The 19,394-nt window shown below is 40.8% G+C and overlaps 2 protein-coding genes across 3 annotated transcripts in view; one reads left to right on the top strand and one right to left on the bottom strand.

The window, feature by feature from the left end:
• The window catches only part of WFDC3 (WAP four-disulfide core domain 3), a 59,106-nt gene that overhangs the window by 15,910 nt on the left and 23,802 nt on the right, over positions 1-19,394 (bottom strand). For both annotated transcript variants that reach the window (XM_020281771.2, XM_020281772.2), the window contains one exon: positions 8,274-8,383. In XM_020281771.2, the coding sequence (XP_020137360.2) occupies positions 8,274-8,383 (110 nt within the window). The remainder of the gene's footprint in view (positions 1-8,273; positions 8,384-19,394) is intronic.
• On the top strand, positions 4,759-7,116 carry SPINT4 (serine peptidase inhibitor, Kunitz type 4). Its single transcript, XM_020282036.2, has 2 exons — positions 4,759-4,873; positions 6,935-7,116. The coding sequence occupies exons 1-2, from the start codon at positions 4,759-4,761 to the stop codon at positions 7,114-7,116; spliced, it is 297 nt and encodes a 98-aa protein (XP_020137625.2).

Genomic DNA, 19,394 nt, shown 5'->3' with positions numbered 1-19,394 from the left:
TCTTATCTTTGGCCAGGCGTGGTGGCTCATGCCTGTAATCCTAGCACTCTGGGAGGCCAAGGCGGGCAGATTGCTCAGGTCAAAGAGTTCGAAACCAGCCTGAGCAAGACCCCATCTCTACTAAAAATAGAAAGAAATTAATTGACCAACTAAAAATATATATACAAAAAAATTAGCCGGGCATGGTGGTGCATGCCTGTAGTCCCAGCTACTCGGGAGGCTGAGGCAGCAGGATCGCTTGAACCCAGGAGATTGAGGTTGCTGTGAGCTAGGCTGACGCCATGGTACTCACTCTAGCCTGGGCAACAAAATATGACTCTGTCTCAAAAAAAAAAAAATCTTATCTTTAACAACCTTATGAAAACAAATGTAGATATCAGAAGAAATGAACAAATTTCTAGAACCAAAACTGACAACCAAAAACAAAAAATATTGGCCAGGCGCAGTAGCTCACGCCTATAATCCTAGCACTCTGGGAGGTGAAGGTAGGAGGATTGCTTGAGATCAGGAGATCAAGACCAGCCTGAGCAAGAATGTCTCTTGTCTCCTGTCTCTGCTAAAAATAGAAAAAATTAGGCGGGCATGCCCAATAATTGTGTGCCTGTAGTCCCAGCGACTTGGGAGGCTGAGACAGGAGGATCTCTTGAGCTCAGGAGTTTGAGGTTGCTGTGAGCTAGGCTGACAGCATTGCACTCTAGCCCAGGTGACAGAGTAAGACTCTGTCTCAAAAATAAATAAACAAACAAGTAGGACTACATCAAACTAAAAAGTTTCTGTACAACAAAGGAAACAAACAACAAAATGAAAATGCAACTTATGGAATGTGATAAAATATTTATAGATGATATAGTTGATAAAGGGTTAATATACAAAATACATATGAAACTCCTACAACTCAATAGCAAAAAAACAAATAACCCAATTAAAAAATGGGAAAAGGACCTGATATTTTTTTCAAAGAAGACATACAAATGGCCAGCAGAGATACGCCAAGATGTTCAGCATTGTGAAACATCAGGGAGATGCAAATCAAAGCCACTTAAGATATCACATCACACGTGCTATTATCAAAAAGTCAAAAGATAAGTGTTGGTGAGGATGTAGAGAAAAGGGATCCCGTTCATACTGTTTGTGGGAATGCAAAATATTCTAGCCACTATGTAAAACAGTATGAACATTCCTTTAAAAATTAAAAATAGAACTACCATATGATCAAGTAATCACACTTCTGGATATTTATCCAAAATTATTGAAATCAGGATCTCAACAAGATATTAGCACTTCAATATTTGTTGCAGCACTATTAACAATAGCCAAGATGTAAAACAATCTATATGTACACAGGCATATGAATACATCTTATAAATATGGTATATTCATACAATGGAATGTTATTCAGCCTTTAAAAATAAGGAAATTCTGCAATATGCAACAACATGGATGAACCTTGAGGGCATTGCACTAAGTGAAAAAAAGCCAATCACAGAAACATAAATACTTCATGATTCCACTTATATGAGGTATCTAAAATAGTCAAATAAATAGAATCAACAGTGGAATAGTAGTTGCCAGGGGCTGGGGTAAGGAGGCAAATACTAATCAATGGGCATAAACTTTCAGTCAAGCAAGATAAATGAGCTCCAGAGATCTATATACAACATTGTACCTATAGTCAATGACAATGTATGATACACTTAAAAATACATTAGAGGGTAGACCTCATGTTAAGTGCCTTTACCATAATAAAATAAAATTTGAAAAAGGAAGGAATAAGAAGCCTGAAAAATAAACCATTAAATAAGTTTACTAAATGGTAAAAATCCCCCGAAGCAGAAAACACTAAATCCACATATTTGTAGAAAAGTTCAATCAAATCTTCAAGGAATAAACCATTTCAATCTTACATAAAATCATCCAGAGACTAGAAATGACTATTTCTCAATTCAGTTTTTGAGGCCAATATGGTCTGAGTGGTCAACCAAATGAAAATTACTGGCCAATCAAACTCACAAATAATATGGAAAAGTCTTACACAGCATATTAGCAAACTAAACTTAGTAGTATATAAAAATATTATACACCATAGGCAACTTTGTCCCAGAAATGCAAGAGTAAAAATGAGAAAAATCTATAAATATAATTCACCCAATATCAAATTAAAGAAGATAACCATATGATTATCCCAACATATAGAAAAATATTTTTATAAAATTCAAGGCCTACTTATGATATTTTTAAATTTTAGCACACTGAGAATATAAGGGAATATCCTTAACAAGATAAAGTATAGCTATTAAAATCCTAAAGCGCCCGGCGCGGTGGCTCACGCCTGTAATCCTAGCTCTCTGGGAGGCCGAGGTGGGTGGATTGCTCAAGGTCAGGAGTTCAAAACCAGCCTGAGCAAGAGCGAGACCCCGTCTCTACTATAAATAGAAAGAAACTAATTGGCCAACTGATATATGTATATGAAAATTAGCCGGGCATGGTGGCGCATGCCTGTAGTCCCAGCTACTCGGGAGGCTGAGACAGAGGGATCGCTCGAGCCCAGGAGTTTGAGGTTGCTGTGAGCTAGGCTGACGCCACCACACTCACTCTAGCCTGGGCAACAAAGCAAGACTCTGTCTCAAAAAAAAAAAAAAAAAAAAAAAATCCTAAAGTATACATCTTTTTTTTTTTTAACAATGACTTTATTTATTTATTTTTTTTTTTTTTTGAGACAGAGTCTCGCTTTGTTGCCCAGGCTAGAGTGAGTGTGGTGGCGTCAGCCTAGCTCACAGCAACCTCAAACTCCTGGGCTCAAGCGATCCTTCTGTCTCAGCCTCCCGAGTAGCTGGGACTACAGGCATGCACCACCATGCCCAGCTAATTTTTTCTATATATATTAGTTGGCTAATTAATTTCTTTCTATTTATAGTAGAGACAGGGTCTTGCTCTTGCTCAGGCTGGTTTCGAACTCCTGACCTCGAGCAATCCTCTCGCCTCAGCCTCCCAGAATGCTAGGATTACAGGCGTGAGCCACCACGCCCGGCCTACCACACTGCTTCAATTCCACAATGTGCTAAAGATCCTAGCTAGAGCAATAAGTAAAAAATATAAATTTAAAGCATTCATAATTGGAAAAGAAGGCACAAGATTATCATTAGTCAAAGATGATAATTACCTATATAAAAGGCAAAAGGAACCACATACAAATTATTGGAAATAACAAGAGAGTATAGGAATGTGGCTGGATATAAGATTAATAAATAATATATATTGTATTTTTGTACACCAGAAAAAAACACAAAGAAATATGATGTTTTAAGATATAATTTACAATAATATTAAAAATATAAATAATATTCTAATACCTGCATGAGAAATATAAACTTTTCTTGAAAGATATTAATGAAGATCAAAATAGATGGAAAACTATATACCAAAAACAATATTATGAGGATGTCATTTTTCTTAAACTGATCTGTAGATACAATGCAATTCAAATCAATATCCAAAATAGGTCTTCTGAAGAACTTGACAAGCTGAATCTAAAATTTATATGAAAATATAAAATCCTAAAATAATACAAAGTTCAAGAGATTAAGTGTGACTTTGGAGCAGGATATCCAGTGGAGTGATATAAAGAGCTCAGAAACAATCCCACATATATAAGCAAAGCTACGTTATGATTGAATAAAAGAGGAATTTGTTAATAAATAGGTCTGGGACTATTGAAAAATGAAAAGGGGGCCAGACACGGTAACTCATGCCCAAAATCCTAGCACTTTGGGAGGCCAAAGCACAAGGATTATTTGAGGCCAGGAGTTCAAGACCAGCTTGGGCAACATAGAAAAACCCTATCTCTAAAACTATGAAAAACAAAATTATCCAGGCTTGGTGGCATGCACCTGCAGTCCTAGTTACTCCAGTGGCTGAGGAGGGAGGAACACTTGAGCCCAGGAGTTCAAGGTTATGATGAGTATGATCACGCCACTACACTCTACCCTGGGTGACAGAGTGAGGCGAGACCCTGTTTCCAAAAAAAAGAAAAGAAAAATGAAAAAGGACCCTTATTTTATACTTTACCAAAAAAAAAAAAAACCACATCAGGTTGTTTTAGGATGTAAATGTGGGCCAAAATTTCAAAACCTTTAAAGCAAAACAGAGACAAGGTATCCCCACGTTCATAGATAGTATACCATAGTGTAATTAAGAACATAAACTGTGAAGCCAAGTTCAAATCTTGTCTCCACCACATAATATTATAAATGAGTGACCTTGGACATATTACTTTTGCCTCAGTTTCTTCATCTGTAAATGACAATAATAATTATACCTTCATGAAGAACATATAATTAAATGATTTAGCATATACAAATTGCTAACCCTATTACTATTAGTGCTGCGCTTATTACATTCTTTCTAGTGTGCCAAGCTCAGTTTCTTCTCTGCTATCAAAGGGCAAAGAAGGGAAAGGAAGTAATCCTTTTTTAATTCTTCGCTCTGATGGCTAAACCCTCTGTGCTTAAACATATGCAGAAGCTCTGATCCTTAAGTTTCTATGGTTTCTAGATGAACATGGGACTCACTATCAGGGGTCTAATCAGTGTGGGACCTTCAGCTTCATGGCTGGGTACCCAAGCACTCGATGTTCAACTCAACACCTAGTCATGGCCAGTCTTGGCCCTTGGGGTAGGTGGGCTCAATCCTCTCAAGCATCAAGCACAAAATATAACATCAGTTGATACCAAGACTATCCTGCCTGCTCCTTGCTGCACCATGAAGACTGCTGAGCTGAAATTTCTTCTAGCATTCTTCATCTTCTACTCGCTGACTACCCCGTTATTGGGCGGCGTTAAGACACTTACTGAAAAGCTATGCAAAGATTTCAAAGGTATGAAGTTAAGACAGGAAATAAATCCAGTGATCAATTATGAATGAGGGAGAAGATGCTAGAAAATAATGTGCTATCTAGGTGGTCCAGGAAGGTCCTTCTTCATCCCTTGACTTAGGGCATTACTTACACAAAGGGTTCTATGAATATTTGACAAGAAAAAAAAACAGATATGATGCCAATATGTCATTTCCAGATAGAGAGCTCTTTTACAGGAGGCCCAAAGGACTAGAAGTATTTTGAATTAGGGGTTTTGTGACAAATTTCAAAGACCTAAGACCATTCAAGAGTATGTATTGGGATGAGACAGAAAGGGGGTTGGAGATTGAGCAAAATGAAGTATTTTCAATATCTGGACTCTGGCACATAGAGAACACTTGAACCCAAGATTCCTGCTTATAGGAGCTCACAATGAAAATGTGGAAGGCAGTGAGATTTTCTTCTATAGATAGAGTGTAGACTCAGCATCCAGAAGAGGAGAAAGTGGCAGAGTCTACACCAGGAGGCAGATACTCCAAATTCTGGCCCTGTTATTTAACAGATGTGTGACCTTGGACAAGTCATTCAACCACTTATCATTCACTTAGCCTCAGTTTTCCCATGTGTAAAATGAAGATCAGAAAAGTGCCTGCTACTAAGAGTGTTTGTGAATATGAAATAAAACTATACCTGTGACTTTGCCTAAATAGTTTTACCAGAAAATCAATTCCAGCCTGGCTGCTTGAGTAGGGTGTATAATAATTGCTGAGTTGCCAATACAATCATAATTGTGGCTGTTCCAACCCCCACTTACTACCAAATCTTTTGTTTGGTTTTTTGCCCTGGCAAGAGTGCCATGGCATCAGCCTAGCTCATAGCAACCTCAAACTCCTGGGCTCAAGCCATCCTCCTGCCTCAGCCTCCTGAGTAGCTGGGACTACAGGCATGTGCCACCATGCCTGGCTATTTTTTTCTATATATTTCTAGTTGGCAAATTAATTTCTTTCTATTTTTAGTAGAGACGGGGTCTCGCTCTTGCTCAGGCTGGTCTCGAACTCCTGAGCTCAAACGATCCACCCACCTCGGCCTCCCAGAGTGCTAGAATTACAGGCGTGAGCCACCACGCCGGCCTACTACCAAACTCTTAACAATAAAAACTGGGGGGTTGCCTCTTGGAAAGCAAGAAGGGAAAAGATGACAGGGAGTAAGGATGAACTGGCATTACCCCATCCATGGTTATGAAATTGGTGTGCATCGTATGCATCCTGTTTGGAGGACAGCAGCAGGCAGTGACATGAATTTTGAGCTGTAAATAGTACAGTGAGTGTATAAAAAGTAGGGTGTGAGCATTCTGAATTGTAAGTCCTAAGTGGGCAATTAAAAGATGAGAGTGTGGAGAAGCAGGAAGGTACTGCACTTTGATAAATTGTGAGATGTGGGATGTAGGGTACCTCATCACCCTGCACAAGCCAGTGGTGGAACCCGCCTTTCCACTGCTCACTACTTCTCCAGACACTGCTCAAGATCCAACCTGGAGTGGTAATCGATTTGCATCGTGCAAGGGCAACCTTGCCAAGTAACTCTAATCCCAAGAGAAAACCAGATATCTTTCAGTGACCTTGACTATGGGAATGATTCCGGGCTAACATGAGGAATTTTTTTTTTTTTTTTTTTTTTTTGAGACAGAGTCTGGCTCTGTTGCCTGGGCTAAAGTGCCATAGCATCAGCCTAGCTCACAGCAACCTCAAACTCCTGGACTCAAGAGATCCTTTTGCCTAAGCCTTCCTAGTAGCTGGGACTACAGGCATGCGCCACCATGCCCGGCTAATTTTTTTGTATATATACTTTTGCAGTTGTCCAGATAATTTCTATTTTTAGTAGAGACGGGGTCTCGCTCTTGCTCAGGCTGGTCCCAAACTCCTGACCTTGAGCGATCCTCCCGCCTCGGCCTCCCAGAGTGCTAGGATTACAGGCATGAGCCTTGACGCCAGGCAAATGAGGAATTTTTAACAATCCATAAAGACAAGCAATCTGTTGTGTTCTAACCAAGTCCCCCTAACTCAATGGGAACTTCTCCTGCAGATCCCTGTATTATGGATATGGATGCTGGCAGCTGCTACGAAGTTCACACTAGATACTTCTACAACAAAACATCCCAAAAATGTCAAAGTTTTATCTTCTCTGGCTGCGATGGCAACCTTAACAACTACAAGCTTCAAATAGAATGTCAAATAGCCTGTGTTAAAGAATACAAACTACCGTAAGACATCTAATCCTATCCTTGGTCCTTTGGGGTTGGAAAAGAAGAGGCTCTGAGATCCCAAGATAGAGAAAACTGATGAGGGGATAACCCTGGTTTAGGGTGGGAAGAAGGGGGATTGTTCTAATTTAAAAGTTTGGCAGTTGGGTTGGCTCTCAGGATCACTCACTCATTTTGCAGTTAGGAGATCAAAAGTCCAGAAAGAAAATAATAACCACCATCTATTGAACAATTACCATGTGCCCAGCATTGCACTAAGCAGTCAACATATACTGATATAATTTAAAATTAAAATCATCCCAAGGTAGATGTCACTATTAGTGACTATTAGACTAATAGTGTGTCACTATTTTCATGTGACAGATGGAGAAACCAAGCACAGTAGAGGCAATCAACCACTCCAAGCTCACATTATCCAATGGCATGGCAAGGTTTGCAACCAGATCTGACAACCACCCAGGTCTTGATCATCTTATGTGCACATGATCACCCAAACCAAATCCTTGCACTCCCAGACCTTCAGGCTCTCCAGAGCAGCATGCTGTTTTGTACAACTAAGCCCCTCGCCCATACTGAGCCATTTCCCAGCCACTGGAACTAGAAGGTAGATGGAACCTAACAATGCTGTGGTTTGGCGGATTCCCAGGAGAGTGAGATGGAGAGTGGCCCTGGGAGTAACTCAAAAGCAGAACTTTCATTTTGCCAATTACAGTCCTGGAATCTTTGCAGTGCCTGGCACATAAAAGGCAATGACTAAGTTCTGAGTAAATGAAACAGTGAGAGAGAAATCGAAGGAACAGGGGAAACATTCAAAGAGAAGGCATCCTCTGGGCTTCCCCTGAGATAAAAATGAAAGGAAAACAAACACCACATATACTCACTGTTAAATTGGAACTAACTGACAAGCACACATGTGCACAGAGGGAAGTAAAACTCAGTGGAAACCAACAGGGGAAAGAGGGAGGAGGGGATGGGTGAAAACCTACCTAACGGGTACAGTGGACGCTGCTTGGGTGATGGGCACACTCATAACCCTGAATCGAGCATTACAAAAGCGATCCATGGAACCAAAAGTATTTGTACCCCTGTAATATTTTGCAATAATAATAATAATAAATAAATAAATGACTTGGTAGACTCAAAAAAAAAAAAATGACTTACATTAATCCAGAGAGACGTTCCAAAACTTGTAACACAGATCTGGATTTTTTTTTTTCTTAAACAGGGACACCTGAGAGGACATGAACTCAAGGAATTGCTTGATGCACTATCTGAAATAAAGATGCAAGAAAATTCAGACCAATTTTTAGAACTTTGTGATATTTCCATAATCTTTGAAACTTCCATCAGCTTACTATTTTCCTGGTCCTAGTTTTGTTTTTCCTAGAACATACCTGTATGACCCTTAAAATAAAAGAGGCTTTGTGTCAGCCCTGGCTCCTCTGAATTTTTCTCCTCTTTCCTTATTACCTTCAGAGCTTAAATGTCACTGGTCTCATCTACTAGTCTCCCCCTCACTCCTGCGCCATTCCTCATATATGTACACTTAGTGTAACTTAACATAAACTGTTCCCAGTTTGACAAGCTGAACCTGCACAAGTTTGTATCACCTTTTTTGTCCAGTCAGGCTGGTTAGTGGAACCAAAGTACCAAACCTGTGCTCCCTTTTGGTCTTGAAATCAAACATACCAACAAACCTCGCACTTACATAAAATGAGCGAGGAAATTCTGCAGTGTATCAAATGGCAAGTTGCAGCATCAACCAACATATCTTAAATAAAATGGCATGTAAAATGAAAAAGAGGGAATTTCATTTAATAAGCAAGGAAAAATAGGTAGCATATTTGTGCTATTTCTTATTAGGCTTGTAGCTGGTTTTAATAACATCTCTCCCTCAATGAAAATTCCACATCCGCCATCTTTGGCCAGAGCTTCTGTCGAGCTGGGTTCTTTACACACTGGGAAACTGAAATCAACAACCTAGACAGAAGAAATATGAGCTCATGGTGAGACTTTCTGGGTAGTTTTTTAGTCTTTCTATCTTGCAGGATTTCATCATGCTTTCTAACTTCCATGAAATTTTGCCACCAGAGGATGTCCTAGGACTTCAGAGCTTCTTCAGTGAAGCATTAACCATATCCCCCTTTATAGTTGGGCTCATTCACTTTAGATTATTTTTAAAAATACCTTTTCCCATGTTATCAGGTGCATAAGTGCGAGCATTTGAGGCAGGCCCGTGAGGAGATTAGCTACTTCCCCCACAGAGCCAAGTCCCTAAGATAGGGGTCTCCACAGAGGATAAGGAAATTGATAGGCAATAGAGAAAAATATAAAAATACACAGAGACTAAGGTATAGTTTATAGTTATATATATATATATATCAGATATAACACAGCAGGGAGTACCTAGGAGACTGGCATATCTCCATAAACCCCAGCAATATGGTTAGATTTATACAGGTTTTTATAATCACAAACATCAAATACCAGTTGTCAGGGTAACATATTTGCATATCAGGGAATGCAGTTGCTAGGAGATACAGGTAGTGGGTTAGGGTCAAAAGTCCTCTCAAGGGGCTTCTAATATATCTAGGTGAACAAACAGGTACAAAGTCTTTCAGGGGCTAGCTTCTAAGTTTTAAGAGGTAGTTGTCAATTAACAGAGGTAAAACAAAAGAGGCATAGTGACTCTATATATCTTTGATTAGTTATGGTGGACTTAAAGGTGGATAGACAGGAGAGAGCAGGAAGCCCATCTCTAATAAAACAGGTTGCTTATAACCACCGGTGTGCATGTCTGGGCAAAGTGCACTGATTGTCTCTGGCTCCCATCCTGTGGGCCGTATTTGTCTTGTCTTGTCTTTCAAGACACAGGGAAGCTCACAGATTTTGAGATACTGGGAAGCCTTCCTGGAAAACATCCCTACCAGAGATTTGAGAACTCTCCCATGATAGCAGCCTCTAATAAGTGAACCATTGAGTCCACACATTCCTTCAGGGCAGGAATCCTGCAAAAGGCAAAACCCTGCAAATTCCTGTTTCTGTCTTTAATATAGTAATATTGGGTTATACAATAAAATAATGATCTTATGAGGCACAATTCATTAATTCCTCAATCATATTTTCCCAACACATAAGAATTACCATTGAGGTCATAAGTAGCAGTGAAGGAAGCTGAGGCAACTCCGCAAAAAGCAGCATAACTAGGAGTGAAATATGCCCACAGTGAAACTGCTTGGTCCAGTACAGACCCCTTCTTCTCTCCAATGGAATGTTACTGGGTACATGGCTGCCTCGAGCATTTCTCAGGAACCTTCGATTATTGGTTTTCTACCAGACAGAGCAGAAAATGCAATTGCAAAAAATAAATAAATAAAGGAAAGTTAATGACCTTCGTGGTTTCTGCCTCACATCTCTTTCATCTAAAGTTTTGCATTCTGTGCTTTCCATTGAGATGGAACATCTCACTTTCTGCCCGTAGAGGCATGCAGTTCCGGACACTCACTGCCATATTGACACAGGACCATAGAGAGGCACTTCATGCAAAATCCCAGGTATCCAATATTCTGAGACATATTTGATTCAACTCAACATAGCCTAGATCCCCTCCCACTCAGTTCTGGCATGACCCAAGCTTTCTCTCTCTCTCTCTCTCTCTCTCTCTCTCTCTCTCTCTCTCTCTCTCTCTCTCTCTCTTCATTTTATTTATTTTAGAGACAGAATCTCTGCTGCCCAGGCTGCATTCAAACTCCTGGGTTCAAGAGATAACCCCAACTTCAGCCTTCCAAGTAGCTATACCAGGAGAAAGAAATGCTGACTCTGTTGGAACCACAGAGCACGACACTTCCAGACCAGATTCTTTCTCAACTGGCCGAACAACACCCACCAAAGAGAAATAAATATCAAGGATTTAGATTCTACTCCTCATGTGTTGGGTCAAGTTTAAATACTTCTACATAAACTTGCTATGAAAAACACAAAAGCATGAACCATATCCTATTTAGTTCCTTACACCCAGAACTCAGCACAAAGTATGGCATGGAGGTGTGTTTGGTAATCGTGTATTGACTGTATTAATAAAGTGGAACAGTATCAGAGCTAAAACCCAGATATGCTGAAATGTAACTTCAATTTCTACAACTGAACTAAACTTTGCTGTTGTAGCCAGGCCCCTTGAGATTTTAGTACCCTAACACTTTTGAATGACTGAAATAATGTAAAATTTGACTAGATCCTTGTTTATTTGCACGTGTTAATCACTAGCTTCCTGCCCAGCACCCCTCATTCTCCCAATTATTAGCTGCTGATGTACTGTTCCTTTGTCAAACAGGAGGAGATAACACCAGGGTCACAAGGACAATCCATGGGTTTGTTTTACAGAAGGAATGAATGCCTCTGAGAAAGGTGAGACTAGCTGCTGATGCCCAGAAGTCTGGTTATGCAAGGTGTCATCTGAGGCTAAAAGCAACAGACTTTGGTACCCTTTGGTACCCTGAAAATCCCCTTCCCTTATCCCTCCACAATTTTATAACACAACAAGCAAGGAAAAATAGGTAGCTTTATTTGTGCTATTCAGTATAAGGCTACAGCTGGTCTTTATGCCAGCCCTCTTTCATTGTATACCATAGTTCCCAGCCTTCAACCAGGATCCCATATAAGCTGGCGTTTTCACCCTGGAGTGAATCAAACCCTCATTCCTGAGAATAAAAGATAGACTGGACTAGCTACTTCAAGTTTCTCTATTTCAGGTATTCTATCTGCTATTAAACTTTACTACTGAATATGGTGGTACAACTAAGTGCTCTAGGAACCCATCTGTAACCTTCACCTTCCCTATGGTGACACATTAACCCTGATTTCCCTTGATAGTCAGGGTCGATCACTGTAGGCAATGCTGCAGCCCATTTTTTGTCTGTTTTCCTAGCCACATAAACAGGTGTCACTCTTAGCTCCCAATTCAACAGGAGCCCCTTCCCTTTTACGTTGCTTGATGGAAGTATTGCTGAATTGCATACAAAACTCACTAAACTAATACTGGCCGATATTCCCCACATTGAGATCTTTCATGTTTTTGATGGTAATCTTGGTAATTTCACAGAAATGTAATATTGCTTTGCATTTCTTATTTTGACAGAGTGAGGAGAGGCACTATAGTCACCTTCACATGGACTTTCATTCCCCCTTACTATCCTTATTTCTAATGTCAAATGTCAATGCCAAGAATTCTACCAATTGCCTTTGACATTCTTAATGCATAATGGCTGTGGATATAATCAAGAGTTTGAAGACTAGCTGGACTTACATAAGATCATTTCTACCCAGATTCATTTATTTTATGCCCTACTTAATCTCTCACCCTAAACTGTGATGCAAAGTTGTGATAGAGTTTCTAGAAACTTACAATACCTCAACCCATTATTCCATAGTACCTTATGAATTTCAGTAGTTCTTTCCCCCAGTACATATTCTCCAAAGAAAGTGAGGTTTTTCTGTAGAAAACACATAGCACCCTATGCAGTTTGCGTTGTGACAGATATTTCCCTCGCTTTGGAGGAGAGACTGCATGATCCAAAAGCAGGTTGTACTATAACAATGTGGGAAATATTTATTTTCCTTATTCTGACATGTATGGTGGAAGTGTTGGTATTCCTCCCAAAGGGAAAAAACGAAAGCTATTTTATGAGTAAAACATGCACAGACAGCTATATTGCTTTTTCAAAATGTATCTGAAATTGGCTGGGCATGGCGGCTCATGCCTGTAACCCTAGCACTCTGGGAGGCCGAAGCAGAAGGATCATTTGAACTCAGGAGTTTGAGACCAGCCTGAGCAAGAGTGAGACCCCATCTCTACTAAAAATAGAAAGAAATTAATTGGCCAACTAAAAATATATAGAAAAAAATAGCTAGGCATGGTGGTGCTCACCCGTAGTCCCAGCTACTTGAGAGGCTGAGGCAGGAGGATCACTTAAATCTAGGAGTTTGAGGTTGCTGTGAGCTAGGATGCGATGGCACGCTAGCCCAGGCAACAAAATGAGACCCTGTCTCAAAAAAAGAAAATTCAGGCCCTGGGAGGTGGCTCATGCCTATAATCCTAGCACTCTGGGAGGGCAAGGTGGGTGGATCGCTTGAGGTCAGGAGTTTGAGACCAGCCTGAGCAAGAGCAAGACCCCGTCTCTACTATAAATAGAAAGAAACTAATTGGCCAACTAATATATATAGAAAAAATTAGCCGGGCATGGTGGCACATGCCTGTAGTCCCAGCTACTCGGGAGGCTGAGGCAGGAGGATCGCTTGAGCCCAGGAGTTTGAGGTTGCTGTGAGCTAGGCTGATGCCACGGCACTCTACCTGGGCAACAGAGTGAGACTCTGTCTGAAAAAAAAAAAGAAAAAGAAATTATATATGAAATTACTTTTGTGAACTACAGTGATATAAGTGATGTTAGGGATGTTTTCTTGTGCCTGTAGCTCAATTTTTTTTTTCTTTTTTTTTTTTTTTTGAGACAGAGTCTCACTCTGTTGCACAGGCTAGAGTGAGTGCCGTGGCGTCAGCCTAGCTCACAGCAACCTCAAACTCCTGGGCTCAAGCAATCCTTCTGCCTCAGCCTCCCGAGTAGCTGGGACTACAGGCATGCGCCACCATGCCCGGCTAATTTTATATATATATATGTATTAGTTGGCCAATTAATTTCTTTCTATTTATAGTAGAGATGGGGTCTTGCTCTTGCTCAGGCTGGTTTCGAACTCCTGACCTCGAGCAATGCGCCCGCCTCGGCCTCCCAGAGTGCTAGGATTACAGGCTTGAGCCACCTCGCCCGGCCATGTAGCTCAATTTTTTGTTTGTTTGTTTGTTCGTTTGTTTGTTTGTTTGTTTGTTTGTTTGTTTGTTTAAGACAGCATCTCACTCTGTTACCCAGGCTAGAATGCAATCAGCCAATCATAACTCCCTGCCTGGAACCTCAAACTCCTGGGCCAAAGCAAGCCTCCTGACTCAGCCTTCTAAAGTTCTAGTATTACAGGCATGAGCCACTGTGCCCAGCCTCAAATTTTAAAATACATTTTACATCTGATCTTTTACTTTGCTCTCTTCTTTTTTTGTGAAATTTTTTGGTTGATTAACAATAACTAATAAGTCCCGGGGGAAAAAAAGTCTAAGAAGAAATCATGAAGTGTAATAGGCTGAATGGTGACCACCAGAAAAAAAAAAAAAAGTCCGTGTCATCATCCCCAGAACTCATAATATGATCTTGTTTGGAAAGGGGGCTTTGTAGATTTAATAAAGTTAAGGATCTCAAGATGAGATCATTAGAATTATATCCTAAATCTAATAACAATTGTCCTTATAGCAGACAGAAGAGAAGACACGTAAGAGTGGGCTATGTAAAGAAGGGGCAGAGGCTGGGCATGGTGGCTCACACCTGTACTCCTAGCACTCTGGGAGGCCAAGGTGGGAGGAACACTTGAGGTCAGGAGTTCAAGACCAGCCTGAGCAAGAGTGAGACCCCGTCTCTACTAAAAATAGAAAAAATTAGCTGGGCGTGGTGGCATGAGCCTGTAGTCCCAGCTACTCTGGAGGCTGAGGCAGGAGGATCGCTTGAACCCAGGAGTTTGAGATTGCAGTGAGCTATGATGACGCCATGGCACACTACACCAGGCAACAGAATGAGACTCTGTCTCAAGAAAAAAAAAGGTTCAACAACAGACAAAAAAATTATACACCATTCAGTAGAATTTATCCCAAGAATCCAAGGTTATCTGAACATGCATAGATCAATGTAATGCACCACGTTCATATAACAAAGGACATGACCAACACAATCACCTCAATAGACAGAGAAAAAGCATTTGACAAAAAAATCTATCACCCTTTTATGATAAAAACACTTGTCAAACTAGGAATAGAAAGGAACTTCCTCAACCTAAAAAGGACATCTATGAAAAGCCCACAGATAACATAATACTTAGTGGTGGAAAACTGAAAAATTTCCCCCTAAAATCAGCAAGAAGACTATTTCCTAGTAAATTTTTCATCTCCTCCATGTTTGAGTTCTATCCTTTTTACACTTCTATTATTGAAGATGTTTATTTCTTATGTTTTTCTCAGCCATTCTCAGCAGGGTTTTGTCTATTTTAGTGGTGTTTTTAAAGTACAAACTTTTAATTTCATTTGGCAATTTTAGTGTTTCTTTTTTTTTTAATTTCAGCATATTATGGGGGTACAAATGTTAAGGTTACATATATGGCCCTTGTCCCCCTTCCCCCCTCAAGTCAGAGCTTCAAGCGTGACCATCCCCCAAACGGTGCACATCTTGCTCATTATGTATGTATATACCCGTCCCCTCCTCCCTCCTCCCCCCTCCCACCTGCCCAACACCCAATAAATGTTATTCCTATATGTCCACTGAATTCATTAATTTTAACTACTATCTTCATCAGCTATCTTCTGCCCACTTTCTTTTGATTTATTTTGCTGTTTTTGTTCCAGTTTCTTAGTTCAAGGCTTACTTTACTTTCAAATTTTCATATTATATATTAAAGCATTAATAAGCATTTATTTACAAATGTTCATTATAGAGATGCTGATGTCCTGAGCTATAAGTGGTCATGATCCCTAATTGTGGAGGAAAGAGGGGAGGCTGAGGGTCATTACTAGGGCTCTGAAAAAACATGGTCTTTCAAGCTACATGGCTGGGTACCCAAGAATTTACTGTTCTGCTCACTAGACTGATTCTGGACGCACCAGAACCCTGCCCAGGACTGGGTCCTGCAGAGATAAAATCAGAGATATGGGTTCAACTGCTCAAAAGAGAAGGTGTTCCACCCCTAAGATACAGCTTCAGCCTGGCCCAGGACTCTTCTATTTGCTGTCTGCAACACCATGAAGCCTGAATGGACCCACTTTTCTCTGTGGTTCGTCTTCTTTTCCATGATCCTCCACACATTTTCAGGGGAAATGCTTCCTAAGCCAATCAGAAAAGAATTGTGTGAAAGTGGATATCTTGGAGGTAAGGAAAACAGGAAGGGCAAACAAGTAGAACACTGTGAAAAAGAGGGAGTTCTAGGCAGCCTGGGTGGTGTTGCTGCCAATAACCAGGATCTAGTCCCCTTTTTATTTCAAACCATATGGCTCTTCCCTCCATGAATTGGAGAAGGAGAAAGACAGAAAGTAGAAGACTCAAGGTTTTTTTTGTTTTCGTTTTTGTTTTTTTTGAGACAGAGTCTCGCTTTGATGCCCAGGGTAGAGTGAGTGCCGTGGCGTCAGCCCAGATCACGGCAACCTCAAACTCCTCGGCTCAAGCAATCCTCCTGCCTCAGCCTCCCAAGTAGCTGGGACTACAGGCATGTGCCACCATGCCCGGCTAATTTTTTCTATATATACTAGTTGACCGATTAATTTATTTCTACGTATAGTAGAGACGGGGTCTCGCTCTTGCTCAGGCTGGTTTCAAACTCCTGACCTCGAGCCATCCGCCCACCTTGCCCTCCCAGAGTGCTAGGATTATAGGCGTGAGCCACCACGCCCAGCCAAGACTCAAGTTTTTACCAAGGGATTTCAGTCCCAGAGGAGTAGGGATTATGAAAATTGGATTGATGTCAGGGGTGTCCAAGAAATTCCTTTGTTGGGGTGTTTGTGTATTTGTATGTTTGTGTGTGTATATATATAAAATGAATTTCATTTCTTTTTTTTTTTTTTTTTAGACAGAGTCTCACTCTGTTGCCCGGGCTAGAGTGCCGTGGTGTCAGCCTAGCTCACAACAACCTCAAACTCCTGGGCTCAAGCGATCCTTCTGCCTCAGCCTCCCGAGTAGCTGGGACTACAGGCATGCGCCACCACGCCCAGCTAATTTTTTCTATATATGTTTTTAGTTGGCCACTTAATTTCTTTCTATTTTTAGTGGAGACAAGGTCTCGCTCTTGCTCAGGCTGGTTTTAAACTCCTGACCTTGAGCGATCCTCCTGCCTCAGCCTCCCAGAATACTAGGACTATAGGCATGAGCCACTGCACCCGGTCTGAATTTCATTTCTATTCAGCACATATGTATAGGACCACCGCGTTACCTTCCACTGATACAGAGCTGCAGAGACCATCATTCACATGTGTAGGGCATTCCCATTCTACTTATTTAAATTATGTGGTATGCTCTTGATTCAAATTATAATAAGCATGTAGGAAACAGGAGAAAAGGGGGCAAATTCCCATTCATGGATAAAGACTGTAGTTGGACTTCAAGAAGACTAATAATATCACCTTCTTTGCCTCCAACCTGGTCATCATGGCTCCTGCTCTGACCACCCACCTCCATGGTCTCAGCCAAACCAGGTGAGTCTGGATGGGTAGGCAAAAGGGGGAGCTGGCTGTAGGCATTTTAAGCCTATCCTTCAGGGAGAGTCATAGAAAGTGAAAGGTCTTTATAGCTTACGTGTTTGCAGAAACTCTGGGCTAGGGGGAAGGTGGGAAGTGAAAGCAAGGGCTTTGAGCTATGTCCTTGTGGGAGCAGATGAGATCTTCAATTCCAGTGGCATGGGAAGTGTATGGAGAGTTAGGAGAAGGGACACATTTACTATGAAGGAGGCAAACTGTGAAGGCTGGAGAGGGCCTCAGGTCTTTCAGCTTTCAGCTCTAAGGTGGTACAGCTACCTTGTTGTCCTCCAACAATTTCTCCGTGTCATTGGCCCAGGCTATAGTCTAGAATCATTGCCCTATGTCACACATACCTTGAAATTTATGGTTAGGGAACTCTGTCTTGTTCCCCAATGACAAAATCAGGTGGATTTACATGGGTCGATGAACTTTAGTAGTCTGAGCCCATGAGGAAAAGAGTGCCAACAGTGCTGCAAAGAAGATCTGACTTTGGGATTCTCGTACACAGAATATTGCAACTATCCTCCAGTGTTTGGCACCTGTAAATCCTATTGGACCAGATTCTACTACAACACTTTGACATTTTTATGTGAGCCCTTCGTCTTCTCTGGGTGTGGAGGCAACAGAAACAACTTTAAACATAAATTTGTCTGTGAAAGATATTGTGTTGATGAAGAGTAAGTCTCTCAGTACCTCTCCCAACCCCCAATGACACCAAAAACTAGGGATCATAGTTTTTCAGGAAAAAGCATGTGATAAACTAGGGGAAATGGGCAAGGAGGCAAGAAATTATACCTAGGTTAGGGACAGTCAGTCACGGGTATAAATTTCAGTGTCTTGAATCACTTCATTCAACAACACTCTTTTGAATTGTAAAAATTAAAACCCAGCCTGGCACAGTGGCATGCACCTGTAGTCCCAGCTACTCTGGAGTATGAGGTGGGAGGATCGCTTGAGCCCAGTGTTTGAGACCAGCCTAGGAAACATAGCAAGACCCTCATTTCAAATTGAAAATTCAAGCTCAGAGAGACTAATGCCTTGTCTAGATTTACTCAGGGGAAGGACATGGATCCTAGCTCTCCAATGGCATCTCAGTACTACCATGATGGCCTTAGCACTCAGAGATCTGTCCAACACCTTGTTGTTTAACGATTAAAAGAAAAGCCGTGGGAATGTCAGGGGAGCAAGGGAAGACAAGGATCATGGTTTGGTATGTATAATGGATAGCCAAACAATGGTCTTATACTCAAGAGCAAAGACATTACTTTATAAATTTGTATATCCTCAGAGTCTAGCACTATACTTGCTCATTAATATTTTATGAATAGATTATGGATCAGGAGGAATATTAGTTTTAAAGACAGCTGTGAAGTTATGCTGAGATGTTAAGGACCCAATCAATGGGTCCATACCAAGGAACACAGTCATCACTAAGTGTACTTTATTAACAGGGATCAAGAAAAAGAGCCACAGGCGAAGGAGGCTCCAAAGAAGGAGAAGGAGTGAAACAAGGAAAAAGTAGTATTCTCTATGGAAAACTATGCCAAAGTAATCTTGAGTAAATAAATTGGAATATTTCTGCAAGATTTTTGAATTCAGCATTCTCTCTAATTTCCTTGCCCAAGTTTACCTTTCGTACTGATTCATACAATTTTAACTGAAAATTTCCAGTATGTCAGCTCTGGTCTGAATTCATTCATCTCTCCCATCCTAGATTCTTCCCACATAAGCTGCACATGACCTCTCTGCAGGCACCAACCTATCCATGTAATGAGTCAGTTTGTGTGAAGGTTATTATTATTGATATCTCCTTGGCATGATTTACCAAAACTGAGGGTTTTTTCTGCATTTTGTCACTGACTCCAATGAATTTCCATGTAAGAGGCACCAAAGTAATCATCATTAAATTCTTTCACTTGCCC

Source organism: Microcebus murinus, chromosome 16, assembly GCF_040939455.1.
Source record: "Microcebus murinus isolate Inina chromosome 16, M.murinus_Inina_mat1.0, whole genome shotgun sequence".
NCBI classification, from domain to species: domain Eukaryota; kingdom Metazoa; phylum Chordata; class Mammalia; order Primates; family Cheirogaleidae; genus Microcebus; species Microcebus murinus.
The sequence above is the reverse complement of the archived record's forward strand: the minus strand, read 5'-3'. Positions and strand labels throughout refer to the sequence as shown.

What these genes read in the sequence shown, in the direction of transcription:
- SPINT4 (XM_020282036.2), top strand. Translation starts at nt 4,759, where the DNA reads ATGAAGACTGCTGAGCTGAAATTTCTTCTAGCATTCTTCATCTTCTAC. An exon ending in GCTATGCAAAGATTTCAAAG is followed by an intron (nt 4,874 to 6,934) that starts GTATGAAGTTAA and finishes CTTCTCCTGCAG; the next exon opens with ATCCCTGTATTATGGATATG.